The sequence below is a fragment of the Gasterosteus aculeatus genome, chromosome 4 (genome assembly GCF_964276395.1).
Source record: "Gasterosteus aculeatus chromosome 4, fGasAcu3.hap1.1, whole genome shotgun sequence".
Classification (NCBI taxonomy): Eukaryota; Metazoa; Chordata; class Actinopteri; order Perciformes; family Gasterosteidae; genus Gasterosteus; species Gasterosteus aculeatus.
The window spans coordinates 1,006,811-1,027,986 of record NC_135691.1 but is presented as its reverse complement, the minus strand read 5'-3'; the positions used below and the strand labels follow the sequence as shown (position 1 = coordinate 1,027,986).

The following is a 21,176-nucleotide window of genomic DNA, read 5'->3' as shown; positions in this document are numbered from 1 at the left end:
TTTTTCAATATTTTAAATTCTTAAACTCTAACTTTAGGGCGTCACGGTGGCGTGGTGGTTAGCACTGTCGCCTCACAGCAAGAAGGTCCTGGGTTCAACTCTGCCCAGTGGCCTTTCTGTGTGGAGTCTGCATGTTCTCCCCGTGTCTGCGTGGGTTCTCTCCGGGTTCTCCGGCTTCCTCCCACAGTCCAAAGACATGCTCTGGGGATCAGGTTAATTTAAATTACACGTAGGTGTATGAATGTGAGTGTGAATGGTTGTGTGTCTCTGTGTAGCCCTGTGATTGGCTGGCGACCAATCCAGGGTGTACCCCGTCTCTCGCCCGAAGTTGGCTGGGATGGACTCCAGCCCCCCTGCGACCCTGTGTGCCGGATAAGCGGTTTGACGATGGATGGATGGAACTCTAACTTTATTCTCTTGTTTTATACTAACCCATAGCCTTATTCTACTAACCCATTGCATTAGCATTTCATTTTACTTTATTTTATTACTTGTGCACTGTTGTCTTGTTGTCTATTGTTACACTGTCTACTGTCACACACCAACCGCAAAGTCAAATTCCTTGTATGTTTGACATATTTTGGCAATAAATGTTTCCTGATTCTTGATTCCTAGATACACGCTCTACAACATCAGGAGAATACGTCCCCTTCTCACCAGGGGACGAGGGTTAGAGGGCCCGGCCTCTGGGGGTCGGCGGTCAGGGAGCCAGACGGGTTCCCGAGAACTGGTTCAGGGGAAAAAACTCTGCTGAGTCCTTGTGTGGTTGCGTCATTCTGTCACGATCGGGGTAGGCAGACGCAGAGTTCCACACAAAAGACTAGTCAAAATACGAACTCGCCAAGGGAAAAGGAACCGGGTCCAGGAACCGCCAAGACTTTCACCAAGACATTCAGGATAGAACATTCAATGACGCAACGAGGGACAAAAGACACACAGGGCTTAAACTCGGGAGGTGCAGGTGATTGGACACAGGTGGAAACAATCAGACAATCACAGGGGATGACATGACAAAGCAGGAAGTGAAGTTACCCAGGGAGACAAAAGGCCGGAAACTACAAAATAAAACAGGAAACAAACCCAAACCGTGACAGAGAGCAGCCATTTTTTTCGGGGGATTGGCGAACTAATCCAGCAGCTCAAAGGTTCAAGTTTTCGATGTGTTGCTATGGTAATTTAGCCAAACCTGCTGCGGGGAACCGACAAGCCTGATCTACGTCATCTTATCCTGAAAATGATCCGGCTAACTGAGATAACCACGTGTGAGGAAAGTGGCCCCGTTGGCTCTGTAGGCGAATATTTACATTGACTTTTTCTTTCTAAACCTACTTCATAAATAAGTAGTATTTCAATACAATGACGTTAAATTACGGTCATCTGCTGTTATTATAAAAATTGACGGCATCAACTGTTTAATTACATTTATGGCATTGACCATGATGAAAATGTAACTATATGTTACAGTTATTGTGAAATAGTGTAAGTTACCGTCAATTTACAGAAATTTGTTACACTGGGTTGATTTTCTGTTTGTCCATTTTGTCCTTTATGACCACCACATGTATCAGTGTGGGAGAGGAGCGTTTAACACACGAAAACTGAAAAGAAAAATCTTCTTTCTTTTAGTTAAAAAGTTTAAAAAATAAATTATGTTTTAATTCATCTGATTCAGCAGACTTGCCTTGAAAAGGCAGGTTGAGGACAGTCGTGCAATTAAGTCAAATGTATTTATTTCCTTGGAACATTGAAGTGCACCAAAAAACAACATTTGAAAATGCAGATGAAACATTTAAAAAAAAATGTAGATTGAAAAACAGACTTTTTAAAAGGAAAATAAAATAACACTGTTAATCCACTAAGAAGACAATAAAAGCAGCAATTTAGAAAGTAACTGCTTAAAGAAGAAATAAGGCTTTTCTCTGACATCTTCCATGCAAATGAAAACTGGCATACTTCTTCCTCAGGCACTGATGTCTTTTCCTTCCGCCTCGACAACCAGTCACATTCCAGCGTGCTCACGTGTCTCACAAGAAGAACTCGACCAACAGGAAGCATTTCATTTCAAATGACAATATGAACTTCCCCTCATTTGTTTTGAACATTCAAAGCTGAACAAAGTCCGTCCATTGAGAAGCCTCGCTGCTCTACAGGTGGAGTTGTGTGTTCACTCGCACAGCGGAGTACACACACTCCTGTGAAGAAGCTCTTTTCTTCACTCTTTTCACTTCACGTCTTGTGGAAAGATTCACTGCTGCATAATTACTTACTTCTCCGTCTCCGCCCTGCAAATAATAACATCCATTAGTAACAGACTTTAGAGGTAAAGTCTAAAATATACAGGTTACCATCACGATGCATATATAGAGGTTATCATTAGCTATATATGAGTATTTTTTAATGAATCAGAATAATGTTCTGAGTCTCTGGCGCTGAGCATGAAGGTTATGAACATATTTACCTGGTCAGCTGATTGATCCGCTGTCCGCTGGGATTGAGCAGGATTACAGGCGCCGCTTGTTGCTTCTGCTGAATACAAAAGGACAAAGAAGTGCGTCATTTATTGTGATCGTTGTTTTAATCATTTTCAGTCGCTTTACAGTTACACGTTGACTCAAACACTATATATATATATATATATATATATATATATTGATGTATCTGATCCTGATCCACTGCTAGAATGCAGTAACGTATCATCTGATGTAATATAATAAGCTCTGTGTGACTTTGTTCTCAGATGAACAGAGAACGTGGTGACAGATGTCCTCTGACTGTGTTGGATTTGTAGCCGTGACGCTGCTGTTGATGATTGAAGCTTGAAAACATCTCAACTAACTACTTGCTTCCCAAGTCTTCAGTGACCTGAGCTTTGTTCTCCTGCTGCTGTGATACGTTTTACTTACTAACTTTAGTTAAATGACCCTGAGCTCAATACGCCAACCACTTATTCAGGAGATCAGTCGGTGGGGCTCAATGTGCATGAGTTAATGTTTCATTTAGTCCGTGTTCATCTGGTTAACCGACCTTCAGCTCTCCTTCGATTCACGTAGAAAATAAGGAGGATAATCACAGTCACACAGCACGCCAACAGGACGCCAAGAACTGTGACAACCACTTTCAGGTTTGAACCTGGAATGAGAGAAAAGTCAAAATAGACCCTTAACGCCTCATTCACGTCAGTTATTTCAATGACTACCTTGTTTCTCATTTAAATCTCACCAGCTTTGAAGTTTAAATCGTACTGAGTGATTCCCTATTTAAGACGGTAGACTTTAAAACGTACTTGTGTCCACTTTGGTTCCTCCACCAAACAGGATCTGTCCGCATGAGGCCACGGCACAGCGGTAAGTCCCAACATCAGAGGAGTTCCGGATCCTTTTGGACAGACGATAGACACAACTTGTGTCCCCCGGTTGTGTATCCTGAGTGTACATGAAGCCTGGATGGGATCCTCCTGATCTGAACCAGAACACCCTGTGTCCGTGTGGACACTGGACCCCGTCCTCTTTGTCCCTGGAGACAAGAGAACACTGGAGGGTCACCAAGTCGCCCGGCAGGACGGACTCAGCCTCCGGACTTTGTTCCACCTGGAAGGATTTCTGCAGACTTCCATCTGCACGATTCAGGGAAACATCCAAAGGAATTCAAATCTCAAGTATTTGTCTGACATCAAATGTGACGCCAACGCTGCAAGTTAAATATATTTTACCTTTCACAGCCAAGAAGACGCCATTACCAAAACTATGTGAAAATTGTGATCCATAGAAACAGAAGTAAGTCGCTTCGTCCTCTTTGCTGATATTCATGATGGTCAAAGAATCCTGAGTGACTCTGAAACGTGAGTTGTTAAATTGTGGACTAAGTGTTGGTTGAGAATAAATTCTTGTAGCAACAGTTTGGATCGTACATCCAAGAGGCTGCTTGTACCAGTACAATATATTTTTTTCCTTCTCAGAAACTGGACACTGAAACGTAACATTTCCACCAAGTTCAGCCTCCTTCAAAGAGACCTGTTGAACCTCTGCAGCTTCAATCGGGTCTGAAGAAAAGAAAAGAAACAACATTAAATCGATCACGTGATACAAGAAGGTGAAAAAGGTAAAGTATTAATTTGTCTTTATAGTCCAACATAGTTTAATAGAAACAATAACCAGGTGTAAAGTGTCACTCACACAGTGTTCCTAAAAGAAGCAGAAGAGCGAGTCCTCCCATCATGGTGGTGAAGCCCCCTCTTCTCTTGCACTGCAACTGAATTCTTCCTCCTTAAAGGTTTGGTCACACGGTCATCAGATAGAAATCATCCTGATTGGCTGAAAAGGACTAAATGCATTTCCTCTTGAATCTAGAAACTGTTTTCTGCCTCACTTTCTACATCCTGAGCTTCTCACTGTGAGTATTTAAGCAATGTACAATTCTAAGAAGGATTTAAATGTAATCCTTTACATCTGATTGGTCCTTTGAATTCGGATGTTATGATAGTATTTATTCAAATCAATTGCAACTTACTTACAAAAGCAGATGTGATATTTTGTTTTTGAAGAATAGAAACGGTGCTTCCTTGTTTCCTCAGCGATAAACCTGCAAAGACCAAACATCAGAGTCCAGATCTAAACCCCCACGGGCCGAACCCAGAGGAACACGCTCTCCTGAGGTCCCCAAACAGCTACAGATGTTTTATGATGTATTTCATAATCATAGAAGTATAAAGATACCTCCACTTAACTGTAGTACTCATACAAGAAGAAAACACGAGTTTCATCTACCTCACTGAGAAATGTCAAAATGTAACAATTCAAATGAAATGCTATATTATTCATTTGAATATCTTGCATCATTAATTGACGTGGAAGCATAATATTTATTAGTTCACGGAGCCCATAAGCTGCGTTTCACACTTGAGGAATCCATTTGAATGCAGGACTTTTACTGTCATTGTGCTGGTGTCCTGACGCTCATCCAGCCACGTGAGGTCAGGGGGTGAAGAACCGGGTTTCTCTTCTAACTGGACTTATATGATGAAGACAGCTTGTGGTCCTCCTCCCTTTAATGTGCGTATTCTATCAACTGCTGCTGAAGCTTCATGTCTCTGTAGCATTGTGTATGTTGAAGGAACACAATGGACACAAGTCATGAGTCACAATGTCTCTACAGAGCATGTGACCTCCATGCAGAGACATTTGTCATGCTGAGGAGACACTGAGTCCTGCTGGAAGGGATCGATGTAGCTCTCCTCCGTCTCTCCACAGCAGCCTCCCAATGAATAAAACCACCAACAGCTCAAGTAAAACTACTCAGTGTCTACTGCTCTTCATAGACACGCCCGTCCCCCGTCCCCCCGTCCCCCCGTCCCCCCGCCACTAAGACTAAATGCTGAGAATCACAGGAAGTGATTCACACTTCATTTTCACACTTAAACCACAACGCTCAACTTTCCACGCGTCATCTGTTTGTGAGTGCCGTTAATAACCTTCATCTACACACACACACACACACACACGTGCACATACGTGCACATTACAGGTTATAGAGACAAAAGATTAGCGATGATCAATCTAAACCTTTTGTGGAAGAATTAACACACAAACGTCACAAACAGCAGAAATAACGACAGCAAAAGCAGAAAGAGAAGGAAAGTAAACGTCCGTCATGTTGTGCAGCATCAGTGATGCATGTTGAGATGAACAGAAGTCTGCAGACTCCTGTGCAGTTTCTCTTGATGGTTTGACCTTCAGTGCTGATGTCACACTGCAGATGTAGTCACAGATCAACGTTTGCAGTGAAATGATTGGCTGAAACACAGGAAGTGACAGCTGGAGTCACTCATGTAACTGAACCGAGCCTCCATCATGTTTGTCATGTTTCGTACGCTAAAGACGTCCCACGTGTGAAGGACGCGGTATGTTCTTCTGTAAGTGTGAGCTAGCTGGTTAGCTTCCCGTGTTTGTGCTAAGCTAGGCTCAACTCTTCATGGAGCCGGACTCAAATGTCCTGATAATTGTCTCAACTTTGACTTCCAACAACCCTGAGAGGTGGAGAGAAGGACTTTTAAACAGCTGGAGCTTTAATGACAGATGTGGGGAATGTGAGAGGAAATGTGGCTGCAGCCAAAAAGAAAATGTCAAGAACTCGCAGCTTAAAATGAGAGAAAGACGGTAAATGTACACTTCATGAACAAAAAGCATTTCATCATCTCGTAATAACGTTTTAACAATATTACAAGTCGTTGGCAGTGAAGCCAAGAGCACAATGGACGCCTTCATAGTTTCATACTCGTATCAATGAAGGCCCATTTAGCGACTGATGTCATGAGTCACACTCTGTTTCACTCGCTGTCTGCTTTGAGACGCACAGTAAGACACAACGCCACAGAGACCCAAAAGCAGCCAGTGAGCTCATGTGCAGAAGTCCACCACAACTTCCTGTGAGTGCAAAAACACTCAATAGGCGTCAGGAGTTGTGCACAGTTACTTTCCTCTCTTAAAGCAAGTATAATGTAAAATACATCTCCCGGAAAGAAGCTGAATTAGTCATGTGCATTAATAAAACGTGAATTATTGTAGAACGAGAGCGTGAGAGAGGAGCTCGGTGTGTCCTAAGAAGATCCTCGGCAGTCTAAGCCCATAGCAGCTTAACTAAGGGCTGGTCCGGGCTGACCTGAGCCAGCCCTAACCATAGGCAGAATCAAAGAGGAAAGTTATAAGTTTTACTTTAAAAGAGCTGACCGAATCTGCCCCCCGGACTGAAAGTGGAACCTGGTTCCACAAAAGAGGAGCTTGATAACTGAAGGCTCTGGCCCTCATCCTACTTCTTAAAACCATAGGAACAACAAGTAACCAGCATCTATGGAGCGCAGCTGCCTTGTAGGGCAATACGGTGTTACAAGCTCTTTAAGATACAACGGTGCCTCACCACCAAGTGCCTTGTAGGTGAGGAGAGGTACCTTAAAATCTATTCTTGATTTAACAGGGAGCCAGTGCAGAGAAGTTAATACAGGAGTGATATGATCCCTTTTCTTAGTTCTTGTAAATAACACGTGCTGCAGCATTCTGAATCAACTGGAGAGGCTTAAGAGATTTACAGGAGCAGCCCGATAACAAAGAATTACAGTAGTCCAGTCTGGAAGTGACAAACGCATGAAGTAATTTTTCTGCATCACTTTGAGACAGGAAGTTCCTGATTTTTTATATGTTACGTAGATGAAAATAGGCAGTCTTCTTTATATGCGAGTTGAAGGTCATATCCTGGTCGAAGAGAACTCCCAGATTCCTGACGGTGCTGCTGGGTACCAGAGCAATTCCATCCATAAAAATCAGGATAACTTCCGTTGTTTGCCAGATCGACAGATACAGTTGAGTATCGTCTGCATAACAATGGAAGTTTATGCGGTGTTTTCTGATAAGATCGCCCAAAGGAAGCATATAGAGGGTAAATAAAATCGGTCCAAGTACAGAACCTTGTGGGACTCCGTGACCAACATTGGTGGTCTTAGAGGATTCACCGTTTACAAGCACAAACTGGGATCGATCCAATAAGTAGGATTTAAACCAGCCGAGTGCAGTTCCTTTGATACCAATTAAATGTTCTAGTCTCTGCAACAGGATACAATGGTCTATGGTATCAAATGCGGCACTGAGGTCCAGCAAGACAAGAAAAGAGATGAGTCCTTGGTCCGATGCAAGTAGAAGATCATTCGTAATTTTCACCAGTACTGTTTCTGTACTGTGATGCACTCGAAATCCTGACTGGAAATCCTGGAACACAGTATTGTTTTGTAGAAAGTCACATAATTGATTTGCGACAGATTTCTCAAGGATCTTAGAGAGGAAGGGAAGATTAGAGAGAGGTCTGTAGTTAGCCAACACCTCTGGAGCAAGAGTAGGTTTCTTAAGAAGAGGTTTAATTACAGCTACCTTGAATGACTGTGGTACATGTCCTGTCAACAAAGACAGATTCATAATATCTAATAAGGATGTGCTAACTAAAGGAAAAACTTCCTTAAGCAGCTTGGTCGGAATCGGATCCAAGAGACAAGTAGAAGATTTAGACTTTGAAAATAAAGAAGTCAGTTGATCAAGGTTGATGGAAGAGAAGGCATCCAAACAGGCATCAGGGCCCACTGCTGCATCCAAGGTTCCTACATCGGAGGACAGGTCGGCACTGGTTGAAGGCAGGAGACCATCAATTTTCTCTTTGATAGTCTTAGCCATAATCTTATCATTGAAGAAGTTCATGAAGTCGTTACTAGTGAGGTCCAAAGGAATACACGGCTCGACAGAGCTGTGACTCTCTGTCAGTCTGGCTACAGTGCTGAAGAGAAACTTGGAGTTGTTTTTATTTTTCTCTATTAATGATGAGTAATAAGATGCTCTTGCGTTATGGAGAGCCTTCTTATATGTTTTAAGGCTGTCTTGCCAAACTAGCCTAGATCCTTCTGATTTTGTGGAACGCCATAATCGTTCAAGTTTCCGCACAGTTTGCTTTAGGTTCCGTGTTTGAGGGTTATACCACGGAGCAGACTTCCTTCTTGTTGCTATTCTTTCCAGAGGAGCAATAGCGTCCAGCGCCACTCTCAAAGAGCCTGTAGCAGTATCGACAAAATTATCGATCTGGGACGGACTGAGGTTCTCACAGGAGTCTTCTTGTATCTTGAGGCAGGGCACTGAACTTAGAGCAGAAGGAATGGCTTCTTTAAATGAGGCTACAGCGGTATCGGATAAGCGTCAACTGTAGAAACCCTTGGCAGGAGGAGTTGGTTCTGATAGTAGAAATTCAAAGGTTATCAGACAATGGTCCGACAGGAGAGGGTTCTGTGGAAAAATTGTTAAATGTTCAATCCCAATCCCATACACAAGAACCAAGTCGAGAGTGTGGTCATAAGAGACAGACTTTTGCTCGTGAATGTTTGATTCACGCCGCCCATGAACCCTTATTGGAGTCAGCTTTGGTTGCTTTTAAATGAAATTAAATGCATCAGTTAGTTAGCATGGGTCGCTAATTATCATTTTTTAGTTTGTTAGCTGGGGGCCAGAAGGACCTGGACTGAAAAGCAGACTCGAGTCTGAACAAGTCCTGGAGAGACGGCAGATTGCAGCCGATCACCCTCTCTGCAGAGCGGATGACACGCTGCAGCCTGCCCTTGTCCTTGGCTGTGGCTGCAGCGTACCAGACGGTGATGGAGGAGCAGAGGATGGACTCCATGATGGCCGTGTAGAAGTGGATTGCGCCAGAAAGAACTTCCTCTGCCGAGCCTTCTTGGTAATGAAGCTAATGTTCAGCTCCCACTTGAGGTCCTGGGTGATGATCGAGCCCAGAAAACAGAAGGAGTCACACAGGGTGATGGGTGAAGGTGGGGCTCTGTTCTTCCTGAAATCCACAACCATCTCCACTGTCTTTAGAGCGTTGAGCTCCAGGCTGTTCTGGCAGCATCACAACACCAGATGGTCAGACCCCACCTGTAGGCGGACTCGTCCCCACCAGAGATCGATCCAATGAGGGTGGTGTCATCCGCAAACTTCAGCAGCTTGACAGACTGGTGACTGGAGGTGCAGCTGTTTGTGTACAGGAAGAAGAGTAAAAGGGAAAGAACACAACCTTAGGGGGAACCGGTCCTGATGGACCTAAAGAGACATGTTTCCCCAGCTTCACGTGCTGCTTCCTGTCTGACAGGAAGTCAGTGATCCACTTGCAGGTGGAGTCGGGCACGTGCAGCTGGGAAAGTTTGTCCTGCAGCAGAGACGGGATGATCGTTTTGAAGGCAGAGCTGGAGTCTACAAACAGGATCATGGCGTATCTTCCTGGGGAGTCTAGATGCTGGAGGATAAAGTGGAGGACCGTGTTGACAGCATCATCTACAGACCTGTTGCCTCTGTAGGCGAATATTTATATTTACATTTTCTATCTAAGCCTACTTCACAAATAAATACACAACTAAGCGCTTATGTAAGCACACATGTAAGATTTGAAGGTGAAACTCGCGATCTCGTCCTGCCTACCGACTCTCTCTCGCCCACCTGCTGCAGTAGCAACAACTCAAGACAACAGGCACATGCGTTACAGGCCTGCCCACAACAAGGGCTCTGATTGGCTGATTCTTTCTGTCCCAATAACAACCAGTAAAGTTTTCATGCCCAGGAAATGGCGTTAGTAAAACTGTCTCATGTCCTGTGATTTCCTGTTTTATTTTGAAAATGTACCTCCCTCTCGTCTCAGGCAACTTGCTCCTTCCTTCCGTGTCCTGGTCTGAATCCTTGTATATTTGGCATATTTGGTAATAAATGTTTCCTGATTCCTGATTGTCTGCCCTGCCCCTGATTGTTTCCACCTGTGCCCCGACCCTGTGTGTGTATGTATTGTCTGCGTCTCCCCTTGTTCTGTGCCAGTTCGTCTGGTCTCATGCCAGGTAACCAGGGTTTTGTGAGTAGTATTTTTCCTCGATTTTTATTTCAATGGCACTTGCCTATTTGTTAATAAACCTTTGGTTTCTTTTGAACTTTGCCTGCGAGTCGTGCATTTGGGTTCAGGGCCATTGTCCAGTTGTGACAAAAGTCTTTCAATAAAATGCTGTTCGATTACGGCCGTCTGCTGTTATTATAAATTATTGACATCAACTCTTCATTTATGGCATTGACCGTTAATTTACAAGCAACGGATGAGAATGTAACTATATGTTACAGTTATTATGAAATAATGTAAGATACCGTCAATTTACAGCAATCTACTGTTTTTACATTTTATCTTTCATGACCATCAGATGTCACAGTGTGGGAGTGGAGCACTAAAACAAAGAAGGAAATCTACTTTCTTTTTGTTAAAAAATGTAGTTTTAAAAACACGTCTTAAAAAGCCAGGTTGAGGGAAGTAGTGCAATTAAAATGTATTTATTCAATTTATTCCCTTGGAACATTGAAGTGCACCAACAACCAACAATTAGAAATGCAATGTAGAAAAAACAATGTAGATCTGAAAAAGTAGAATTAAAAAAAACTTTTTAAAATGAAAATAAAATAACACTGTTAATCCACTAAGAAGACAATAAAAGCAGCAATTTAGAAAGTAACTGCTTGAGGAAGAAATAAGGCTTTTCTCTGACATCTTCCATGCAAATGAAAACTGGCATACTTCTTCCTCAGGCACCGATGTCTTTTCCTTCCGCCTCGACAACCAGTCACATTCCAGCGTGCTCACGTGTCTCACAAGAAGAACTCGACCAACAGGAAGCATTTCATTTCAAATGACAGTATGAACTTCCCCTCATTTGTTTTGAACATTCAAAGCTGAACAAAGTCCGTCCATTGAGAAGCCTCGCTGCTCTACAGGTGGAGTTGTGTGTTCACTCGCACAGCGGAGTACACACACTCCTGTGAAGAAGCTCTTTTCTTCACTCTTTTCACTTCATGTCTTGTGGAAAGATTCACTGCTGCATAATTACTTACTTCTCCGTCTCCGCCCTGCAAATAATAACATCCATTAGTAACAGACTTTAGAGGTAAAGTCTAAAATATACAGGTTACCATCAGGATGCATAAATAGAGGTTATCATTGGCTATATATGAGTATTTTTTAATTAATCAGAATAATGTTCTGAGTCTCTGGCACTGAGCATGAAGGTAATGAACATATTTACCTGGTCAGCTGATTGATCCGCTGTCCGCTGGGATTGAGCAGGATTACAGGCGACGCTTGTTGCTTCTGCTGAATACAAAAGGACAAAGAAGTGCGTCATTTATTGTGATCGTTGTTATAATCATTTTCAGTCGCTTTACAGTTACACGTTGACTCAACCACTATATATATATATATATATATATATATATATATATTGATGTATCTGATCCTGATCCTGATCCACTGCTAGAATGCAGTAACGTATCATCTGATGTAATATAATAAGCTCTGTGTGACTTTGTTCTCAGGTGAACAGAGAACGTGGTGACAGATGTCCTCTGACTGTGTTGGATTTGTAGCCGTGACGCTGCTGTTGATGATTGAAGCTTGAAAACATCTCAACTAACTACTTGCTTCCCAAGTCTTCAGTGACCTGAGCTTTGTTCTCCTGCTGCTGTGATACGTTTTACTTACTAACTTTAGTTAAATGACCCTGAGCTCAATACGCCAACCACTTATTCAGGAGATCAGTCGGTGGGGCTCAATGTGCATGAGTTAATGTTTCATTTAGTCCGTGTTCATCTGGTTAACCGACCTTCAGCTCTCCTTCGATTCACGTAGAAAATAAGGAGGATAATCACAGTCACACAGCACGCCAACAGGACGCCAAGAACTGTGACAACCACTTTCAGGTTTGAACCTGGAATGAGAGAAATGTCAAAATAGACCCTTAACGCCTCATTCACGTCAGTTATTTCAATGACTACCTTGTTTCTCATTTAAATCTCACCAGCTTTGAAGTTTAAATCGTACTGAGTGATTCCCTATTTAAGACGGGAGACTTTAAAACGTACTTGTGTCCACTTTGGTTCCTCCACCAAACAGGATCTGTCCGCATGAGGCCACGGCACAGCGGTAAGTCCCAGCATCAGAGGAGTTCCGGATCCTTTTGGACAGACGATAGACACAACTTGTGTCCCCCGGTTGTGTATCCTGAGTGTACATCAAGCCTGGATGGGATCCTCCTGATCTGAACCAGAACACCCTGTGTCCGTGTGGACACTGGACCCCGTCCTCTTTGTCCCTGGAGACAAGAGAACACTGGAGGGTCACCGAGTCGCCCGGCAGGACGGACTCAGCCTCCGGACTTTGTTCCACGTGGAAGGATTTCTGCAGACTTCCATCTGCACGATTCAGGGAAACATCCAAAGGAATTCAAATCTCAAGTGTTTGTCTGACATCAAATGTGGCGCCAACGCTGCAAGTTAAATATATTTTACCTTTCACAGCCAAGAAGGTGCCATCAACAAAACGTGGTGAATACAATGTTCCAGTGAAACAGAAGTAAGTCGCTTCGTCCTCTTTGCTGATATTCATGATGGTCAAAGAATGCAGAGTGACTCTGAAACGTGAGTTGTTAAATTGTGGACTAAATGTTTGTTTGGTGAAAGTTCTTGTAGAAACAGTTTGGATCGTACATCCAAGAGGCTGCTTGTACCAGTTTAAATAACTATTTTCTGTCTCAGAAACTGGACACTGAAACGTAACATTTCCACCAAGTTCAGCCTCCGTCAAAGAGACCTGTTGAACCTCTGCAGCTTCAATCGGGTCTGAAGAAAAGAAAAGAAACAACATTAAATCGATCACGTGATACAAGAAGGTGAAAAAGGTAAAGTATTAATTTGTCTTTATAGTCCAACATAGTTTAATAGAAACAATAACCAGGTGTAAAGTGTCACTCACACAGTGTTCCTAAAAGAAGCAGAAGAGCGAGTCCTCCCATCATGGTGGTGAAGCCCCCTCTTCTCTTGCACTGAGACTGAATTCTTCCTCCTTAAAGGTTTGGTCACACGGTCATCAGATAGAAATCATCCTGATTGGCTGAAAAGGACTAAATGCATTTCCTCTTGTATTTAGAGAATCTATGATTAAACAATAGTTTACTGCGCATGTATTGTTTATTCTTGTTTTTTGACTTGTGGCAACGGTACATGAATTATCATGAATCTTTGAATAAAAAGTGTAAAAGTAAAGTAGAATGTTCATTAATGCAATAACTAAAGTATCTCATCATGATTTGTAACGTAATTGTAATTGTAATGATTTGTTTTAGAAGTTAAAAAACAATTCTAACGCTCATGAACACAGTTAGAATCATATTTTGTGTGTTATTAGATGATTCATTTTTGGATTAATATATTCAATATGAATCACAACACACTGTTTATCTGGTAACTCATTCAGTAATGTACACAGGATTAATCTGACTGGTTTCTATAATAAATTCTCCTCAGTCCCCCCAAATAAATAAAACCATCAACAGCTCAAGTAAAACTCTACTTTGTGTCCTCTGCACTTGTCCACTTCATAAACCCCCGTCCCCCCATCACTAAGACTAAATGCTGAGAATCACAGGAAGTAAACAACAACTCATTTTCATATGCAAACCACAACAACGCTCAAGTTTCCACGTGTCACTTGTTTGTGAGTGGCATTGATAAGCCTCCATCTACACACACACACACACACACACATGCACACACAAAATGTTAACATGCACACACAAAACTGGGGCGCTGGTGAACCACTTCTTGAGGGGCCGAAATGCGGCATCGTCGACCGGGGACCAGATGAACGGCTGGGAGGGAGAGGTCAGCCTGGTGAGGGGTTCCGCCATGACGCTGTAGTTCCGTATGAACCTTCTGTAGAAGTTTGCAAATCCAAGAAAGCTCTGGAACTCCTTTCGCGATGTGGGGCTCGGCCAGTCTACCACAGCCTGGATCTTGCGGGGGTCGGCCAGAGTCTGCCCCCTCTCCACAATGAAACCCAGGTAGTCGACAGAGGCTGAGTGGAAATGGCACTCAGCCTTGACGGAGAGTCGGTTCAGGGGGAGACGCTTGAGCACCCGGCGGACGTGCTGGACATGCTCCTCGAGAGTCCTGGAGAAGACCACGATGTCGTCGAGGTACACAACCACGAACTCATACAGCATGTCGCGGAGGACGTCGTTCATGAGCGCCTGAAAAAAACCTGGGGCGTTCGGTAAGGCCGAACAACATTACCCGGTACTCGTAGTGACCAAGGGATGTCTTGAAGGCGGTCTTCCACTCGTCCCCCTCTCTGATCCAAACCAGGTGGTAGGTTCCGCTCCGAAGATCCAGCTTGGAAAAGATGGCAGCCTGGGTCAGGGGCTCAAGGGTGGAACTCATGAGGGGGAGGGGGTACCTGTTCTTGACCGTAATGTCGTTCAGTTGGCAATAGTCAATGCAGGGTCGGAGACCCCCATCCTTCTTCTTCACAAAAAACAAACCCACTGCCACCGGGAGGACGAAGGCCGAATGAGCCCTGCTGCCACTGACTCCGAGATGTAATCATCCATGGCAGCCTTCTCGGGAATGGACAGTATGTACAGCTGACTGCTAGGAAGGGGGGCCCCAGGGCGGAGGTCGATCGCACAGTCGTATGGCCTATGCAAAGGGAGAGACTGAGCCCCAGGACTTGCTAAAAACCTCTCCTAGAACATGATACTCCCGAGGGACGGAGGGAGTCGGCCGGGGTGACGGGCTAGGAGCTGCCTGGAGACACTTGGTATGACCGGAGGCACTCCACTCCAGGATTGTGCCAGAGGACCAGGCAACGTGTAGCTCATGCTGCACGAACCAAGGGTACCCGAGAATCACTGGAACCAACGGGGACTGGATGAGGTAGAACTGGCGGGTCTCCTCATGGTTCCCCGCCACAGTGAGGGAGACGGGATTGGTGCACTGGGTAATGCGGGCTAGTCGGCGGTTGTCCAGTGCAAAGGCCTTCACGGGCTCCTCCAGAGCCTTTAGCGGAATGTTAGCCTGGACAGCAAACTCCAAATCCAGGGAACAATCATCCGCCCCAAAATCGAGGAGGGCCCCCAACGTAATCCGCTGACTCGCCCAGGCCAGGGTGACGCTAACCCGGTTAGGTGGTGCACGACTACGGGAACAAGAAAGGCGGCTCACTAGGATCTCCCGGGGTCCTGGTGAGCCTAATCTTTTGGCCGGGTGGGACAGCCGCTGATGCGATGCCCCTTCTGGCCACCGTAGAGAGTAGTCTGTGATGGATGGCGAAACTGACGAGGTCATTGAGGGAGGTGGGCTCCTCCCGTGTAGCTAGCTGGTCCCTCACTGCATCGCTGAGTCCTCTTCGGAAGGTAACCGGAAGGGCTGGCTCATTCCACCCGCTCTCTGCAGCGGCCAACCTAAACTCCACTGAGTAGTCCGCCACCGTGCCACTGCCCTGTTGGATGCTGGCCAACCAGACACCAGGGTCCTGACCCCTTACTGGATGGTGGAACATCTCCATGAACTCCCTGTAGGAGTGACGAAAGCTGGCACCCAAGGATCAGGAAGCGGCAGCGGCCCACTGGGCTTCCCAGCCGGTGAGCAGGTTAGTCACATATGCGACTCGGGCAGTGTCAGAGGTGTACCGGCTGGGTTGGTGAGTAAACACCAACTCACACTGCATTACCAAGGTGGCACAAGTCTCAAAGTCACCCCCGAATGGTTGTGGACTGGAAAGGCAGGGTTCCTGGGGTAATGGGGCGAACACCACAGAGCTAATCGGGAGGGGATCCCCAGGGGCCGGATTCACTGCCCTTACAGGTGCAGGCTGGTTCAGGGGCTGGGTGGTGAGAGCCGCCGTCAATGCCCGTAGCTGTAGTAGAATCTCTGCTTGCTGGGCCACCGACGCCACCTGCTGCTGAGTCAGGCTCTCCACTAAAGCTTGTAGTGGCTGGACCTGGGCCTGGAGGTTCTGCACGGCAATGGCGGCCGCCTCCAGCTGGTGAGTGTGGTTGTCCGTCAGCTGAAGCTGTCAATCCACGGCCACTTGTAAAGAGCCACGATCTGTGTCGGCTGGGGTCATCATGACGAGTTCGTACTGTTATGGTTTGTTTCCGACCAAGTGCACGACACCAGAAACACAGCGTAGTTTATTTCACAACAACTAAGAGGGGAAGGTTCCGAGGAACAAAGAAAAGCTGCCTCTTTAATTGGCAGGGAAAAACAAAAGAAACAACGCAAAATGTCCCATAGGTTCCCGGACTCGTTCCCCCGACTCTTGCAGTCCGGGCTTCCCGTCTCACTCCCCAACTCGTTCCCCCGACTCCTCCAGTCCCGGCTCCCCGACTCGCTCCCCCGACTCGCTCTCCCGAATCCTCCAGTCCCGGCTCCCCGACTCATTCTCCCGAATCCTCCAGTCCCGGCTCCCCGACTCGCTCCCCCGACTCGTTCCCCCGACTCCTCCAGTCCCAGAGCCAGTCTCCCCGTGACCTGCAGCCGGCGCCGTCGAGCCCGTCTCCCCGTGACCAGCAGCCGCCGTGCCCGGCTCCCTGTGACCAGCAGCCGGCGCCTCCGAGCCCGGCTTCTGGCCACCCCCCGGGGCCGTCCACTGGGCCATCCACCGGGCCATCCACCGGGCCGAACCCCGGACGTTCCCAGGCGACCCCCTGTCCTCCGCCACAAAGCAGACTGGGGCCCACTGATGGGGGGTACGACAGGGTCTTACAGTATTTCAGCACGTGGCCAATGATGTCATGAAAGTGAAGTAAAGGGTAAAAGGTCCTGACGTTCTAATGTTTGATAAAAGTTCCACCCTCTGATGAGCAAACAGTGGAGGACAACACTGAGAAGAAATGCCGCCCCCCCATCTGTGAGCTCGCTGCACCTTGTCGAGGTTCTCTATGTGTCGTGTGATGAAAAAAGCAAAACCACATGAGTCCTGCGACAGGCGGTGGGGGGCTGGTTCTCCACCCGCTGACCCCGGGCCTGTTTACCCAGAGAATTAAAATCATTAGGAATATATTTTACCACTTGCATTGCACAGCAGTGCAGTCGTAGCTTTCTGAGAGTTGAACACAAAGAGAAACCCAAAAAGCCCCTTTGTTTTGACACCTTGGTTTGAAGGCCGATCACACTGATGGATACGTTTCCATGCGTCATCGGTGGTGACTGAGTGCACAAAGAGGAAGCAGATGGCCTTTCTTTGACAGTTGTCTTTAGAGACATTTACAGTACATTTAACTGAGCATGTGAACTGTATGAGTACTGTATGTGTGCATTGGCTGGACCCATTATTGTGTCCAAATCACTGAAATAATTGTTCTGCACTAACAATTTCATAAAGCACATATTCTGAGGTGTTTTGGCTCGTGTCATCATGTTCAGCTTGATGAAGGCTGCAGACCAGGATGCATCAGTCTGCTTTTTGGGGGGTTGTCCACCTGTGGTTTTCTCCCTGGTTTACATTGAAAATTGTGTCTGCTCTTCCTTCTGAGTGGTTGTGTTACTTGTGATTCAGTGAACGTGAACGATGGGAACTGGTTCCAGTGGGAAAGACATCAGATCTGTTTTCCATCAGCACGATCGCTTCTGAACCTAAACCAAGTAGTTCTGGTCAAATAACCAAAATGAAATCTTAACCACCCAGTGAGAAACATTAAGAGAAATGATTTTAAACTGAACTGTGAATCATCTGTTGTGTTTCCTTTCTTAATCAGTCACAGAAACCCCCCATGAAACAAAAGACCGCTGTTGGAGGTTTTTCATGTGTATGGAAAGATTAGATTTCCTCTGTGGTGGTGCACATCAACACCACCAGTGTGAATCCGTCACCTCCCACTTGATACGAGGACATCGGGGTAGAACATGTGGTGATCAGTCTGAGTTCAGTCTCAAGTGGAACATCAGGAAAATGAGGATGGTGTTTTATTTCACGCTGATTCTCAGCGCGGCGCGTAAGTACATGTAGAAATGTCACATCTACTCCACATTCTGAAGTGTACTCATGTTGGCACGGTGTTGATGTGAGAATACACGGGACTCTCTGTCGTTGATGTGAATGATGTCTCCTCAGGATGCTCGGATCCGATGATGGAGACGAGGACTGTTGCTGTTGGAAGTGATGTGAAACTGAGTTGTGCCCGGGAGTCCTCAGGGAGCGTGTTTTGGATCAGACTTGTTTCTGGAAACGTTCCTGAATACTTGATGAAGTCAAATAGCTTTAAGAGTGATCGTCACATTACAGCCACACAACACTCTGGAACATTGGATCTGCATATTGAAAAAGCCCGTCTGAGTGATTCTGCAGTTTACTGCTGTTTTAAAACATCCCAAAAAGACTTAACTTTTTTGAGCGTAACAGACCTGAGGGTTGAAGGTAAGTACATACCATAATACCACTAATAAACTACAAAGTGTTTTAATAAATGTTAAACATGAAATGAATCCTGTTCTCGACTTCTTTTAGCAGAACCTGATTCCAGTGCAGTCGCTCCATCTGATCCGGTCCGTCCAGGAGACGCAGTGACTGAGGAGACGTGTCCGGTCCCCTGGGACTCTGAGATGAAGACGTGTCCAGGAGGACACAGTGTGTGCTGTGCGAGAGCCGCACCTCATCGATATGAGCCACCGTTTAATGGAAACCGTGTTGAAGAACATGAGGGGAACGCAGAGGAACTCCCAGCAGATAAACAAGTCTACAGCTTCTTCATGAAGGTCGACTCCCCGGATGCTGGATCCCAGTACTGCGCTGTGGCAGCATGTGAGGAGAGATTTACTGCAAATGAAACACAGCTAGATACTGAAGGTGACCACATCATGTTTCTGGGGGAATTAATTCATGTGATCGATTAGTCAAAGTAAATCCACTTCTACTAACGCTTCACTTTCATCATTTGCTCCTTTTAGGAGACAATTTGCAAAAATACATCATTCCCCTTCTGTTATGTGCTGTCTTGGCTGCGAGTCTGATTGTTATTGCCATTCTTAGTTATTCAATCAAGAAACTCAAGAAAGAATTGTGTGGCGTTTGCAACGGTGAGCAAAGTCATTGTACGTCGAGCTATCGAACAGTCTTTAGCAGAACTGGACTCTCGTTAACGCTGGTGTTTAATTGACAACACAGCCGCTGTTTTCCTGAAATCAAAAGTTGAGACACCCCCTGGTCATCGGCACAGTCAGCAGGTAAGAACAGGAACCGCTGGAACGCTGTCAGGGAAGTGTACTAATGTTGAAATCTCATATCATCTCTATGTGTATTTTCCTTCAGACCGACGAGGATTTATTGGTTTATTCTGCACCAACGTTCTATGGTAGGAGACCTAGAGGGTCAAAGCATTCCACCACAGAGGAGGGTGAAAGTATCTACGCAGGTGTCAGGGCTCAGGGGTCAGATCCACAGTCTAACATCGGATCTGTAGTCTGACCCTCGGGACGTCCCGTACCCGGAGCTGTATAAATGTTTCTGTGTGTTGTCATCAAGGGGAAGTTCAGTAAATATGCCGGCAGGCTAAAGACATGCCGCTGTCCGTCATCATTTGTAATGGCAAACGCCACATGATGTCAGAAGGGTTTATTGTTAAAACTAACTCAGCCTTCGACAGGAACGTATAGTTGACAGAATAAAGAACCCGGGACTTCAAGAAAACCACAGATTTGGACGTAAATCAACGCATCGGATGGAGTAAGATGTAAGAAGAGGGACAACGTGCTGGACTTTCCCCTGCAGCTCACACCGGGGGAGCGTTTCGGATTAGCCCCCCACAGAAGTTTGACCGCAGAGACGTCCAAAATTGGCCCAAATGGATTCGGCGACTCGAAAGGTACAGAACAGTGTCTGGATTGGATAGAAAAGGATGAGGCATTCCAGGTGAACAATTTGATATATTCCATGGGAGACGAGGCAGAGGGTATTTTACATGCGTCAGTGCTGCTGGGCGGCTCAGTGCTTTGTTACTTTAGAGCCCTCAGAGAGGAACTGACTCGTGATCGTGTAGTGGCCATAAGAGACATCAAACTTTCCGAGAAGCTTCAGTTGGATTCAAAATTGACTCTGCGCATAACACAGTGGTGCTGGAACATGAGGGATGTAATGTGGGCGAGTGAGGCGACGGCAGGCGGTGCTGTTCCATCTGTGAGTGAACCGAAGCACAAGAGCGGCCTTGTCCTGTTGTGGGGCACGTAGCTCTTGTGACGTCTTTTCTTTGCAAGAAAATAAACGAAGAAAGACATATTTGATTCAGAGCCTTTATTCCTATTTTACGATTGTCTGTGCAAAGCTTCCATCACAGCACTAAGGTTGTTTCTTTTAAACTAGACACAGGAGCAGCAGTGACTGCAATACCCACTAAGTTATATAAGTCCTCTACTTCACACCTCAAAAAGACTGTATGGCCCAAATAACCAGATACTGACTGTAGTAGGACAGAAAAAGCCAGAAAGTAAAGATAAAGAGTGTGTGTTTGCCATTGACAAGCCAGGCCGCTGCTGGGCTTACCAGCACGCACAGCACTGCACCTCAGTGACCGAGGGGAGGCAGTTGAAGAAGATGGAGGGGAGGTCTTCAAAAAGAGGTTTCCGGAGGTGTTCAGTGGATGAGGGAGACTTGGAGGCAAACTCAACGAGGGAGAGTGCAGAGAAAGACACACATTAGCGAGGAGAGGTGCAATGTAAATGTGCTGTAGTGATCCCGTATGAATAGCTTGTGTTTCATTGAGTTGTTATAAAATGTGGAAATTTGGGGAACATTTTTCCATCAGTCCT

At 45.6% G+C, this 21,176-nt stretch overlaps 3 protein-coding genes across 8 annotated transcripts; 1 reads left to right on the top strand and 2 right to left on the bottom strand.

The window, feature by feature from the left end:
• Nucleotides 1-1,713: 1,713 nt before the first annotated feature.
• LOC120818327 (uncharacterized) lies at nucleotides 1,714-5,310 on the bottom strand. 4 transcript variants are annotated; one of them, XM_078101687.1, is made up of 7 exons: nucleotides 4,507-5,310; nucleotides 4,173-4,262; nucleotides 3,710-4,039; nucleotides 3,284-3,613; nucleotides 3,025-3,129; nucleotides 2,459-2,526; nucleotides 1,714-2,282 (listed from the first exon to the last, which is right to left on the bottom strand). In XM_078101687.1, the coding sequence occupies exons 2-7, from the start codon at nucleotides 4,213-4,215 to the stop codon at nucleotides 2,145-2,147; spliced, it is 1,014 nt and encodes a 337-aa protein (XP_077957813.1). In that variant the 5' UTR covers nucleotides 4,216-4,262; nucleotides 4,507-5,310; the 3' UTR covers nucleotides 1,714-2,144. The 4 variants fall into 4 exon arrangements, with proteins under 4 accessions (XP_077957813.1, XP_077957812.1, XP_040031240.2 ...); XM_078101686.1 differs by having other exon boundaries at nucleotides 4,511-5,310; XM_040175306.2 differs by having other exon boundaries at nucleotides 2,459-2,523; nucleotides 4,511-5,310.
• Nucleotides 5,311-11,282: 5,972 nt separating this feature from the next.
• Nucleotides 11,283-13,473, bottom strand: LOC120816893 (immunoglobulin kappa light chain-like). Of its 2 annotated transcripts, none has more exons than XM_040172574.2 (6): nucleotides 13,348-13,473; nucleotides 12,885-13,214; nucleotides 12,459-12,788; nucleotides 12,200-12,304; nucleotides 11,624-11,691; nucleotides 11,283-11,447 (listed from the first exon to the last, which is right to left on the bottom strand). In XM_040172574.2, the coding sequence occupies exons 1-6, from the start codon at nucleotides 13,388-13,390 to the stop codon at nucleotides 11,310-11,312; spliced, it is 1,014 nt and encodes a 337-aa protein (XP_040028508.2). In that variant the 5' UTR covers nucleotides 13,391-13,473; the 3' UTR covers nucleotides 11,283-11,309. The 2 variants fall into 2 exon arrangements, with proteins under 2 accessions (XP_040028508.2, XP_040028509.2); XM_040172575.2 differs by having other exon boundaries at nucleotides 11,624-11,688.
• A 4,708-nt stretch (nucleotides 13,474-18,181) lies between these two features.
• LOC120818530 (uncharacterized) lies at nucleotides 18,182-20,644 on the top strand. 2 transcript variants are annotated; one of them, XM_040175666.2, is made up of 6 exons: nucleotides 18,182-18,370; nucleotides 18,490-18,792; nucleotides 18,886-19,221; nucleotides 19,323-19,451; nucleotides 19,540-19,598; nucleotides 19,684-20,644. In XM_040175666.2, exons 1-6 carry the CDS (start codon nucleotides 18,187-18,189, stop codon nucleotides 19,837-19,839), a joined length of 1,167 nt encoding a protein of 388 aa, XP_040031600.2. In that variant the 5' UTR covers nucleotides 18,182-18,186; the 3' UTR covers nucleotides 19,840-20,644. The 2 variants fall into 2 exon arrangements, with proteins under 2 accessions (XP_040031600.2, XP_040031599.2); XM_040175665.2 differs by having other exon boundaries at nucleotides 18,183-18,370; nucleotides 18,883-19,221.
• The last annotated feature ends 532 nt before the right edge of the window (nucleotides 20,645-21,176 follow it).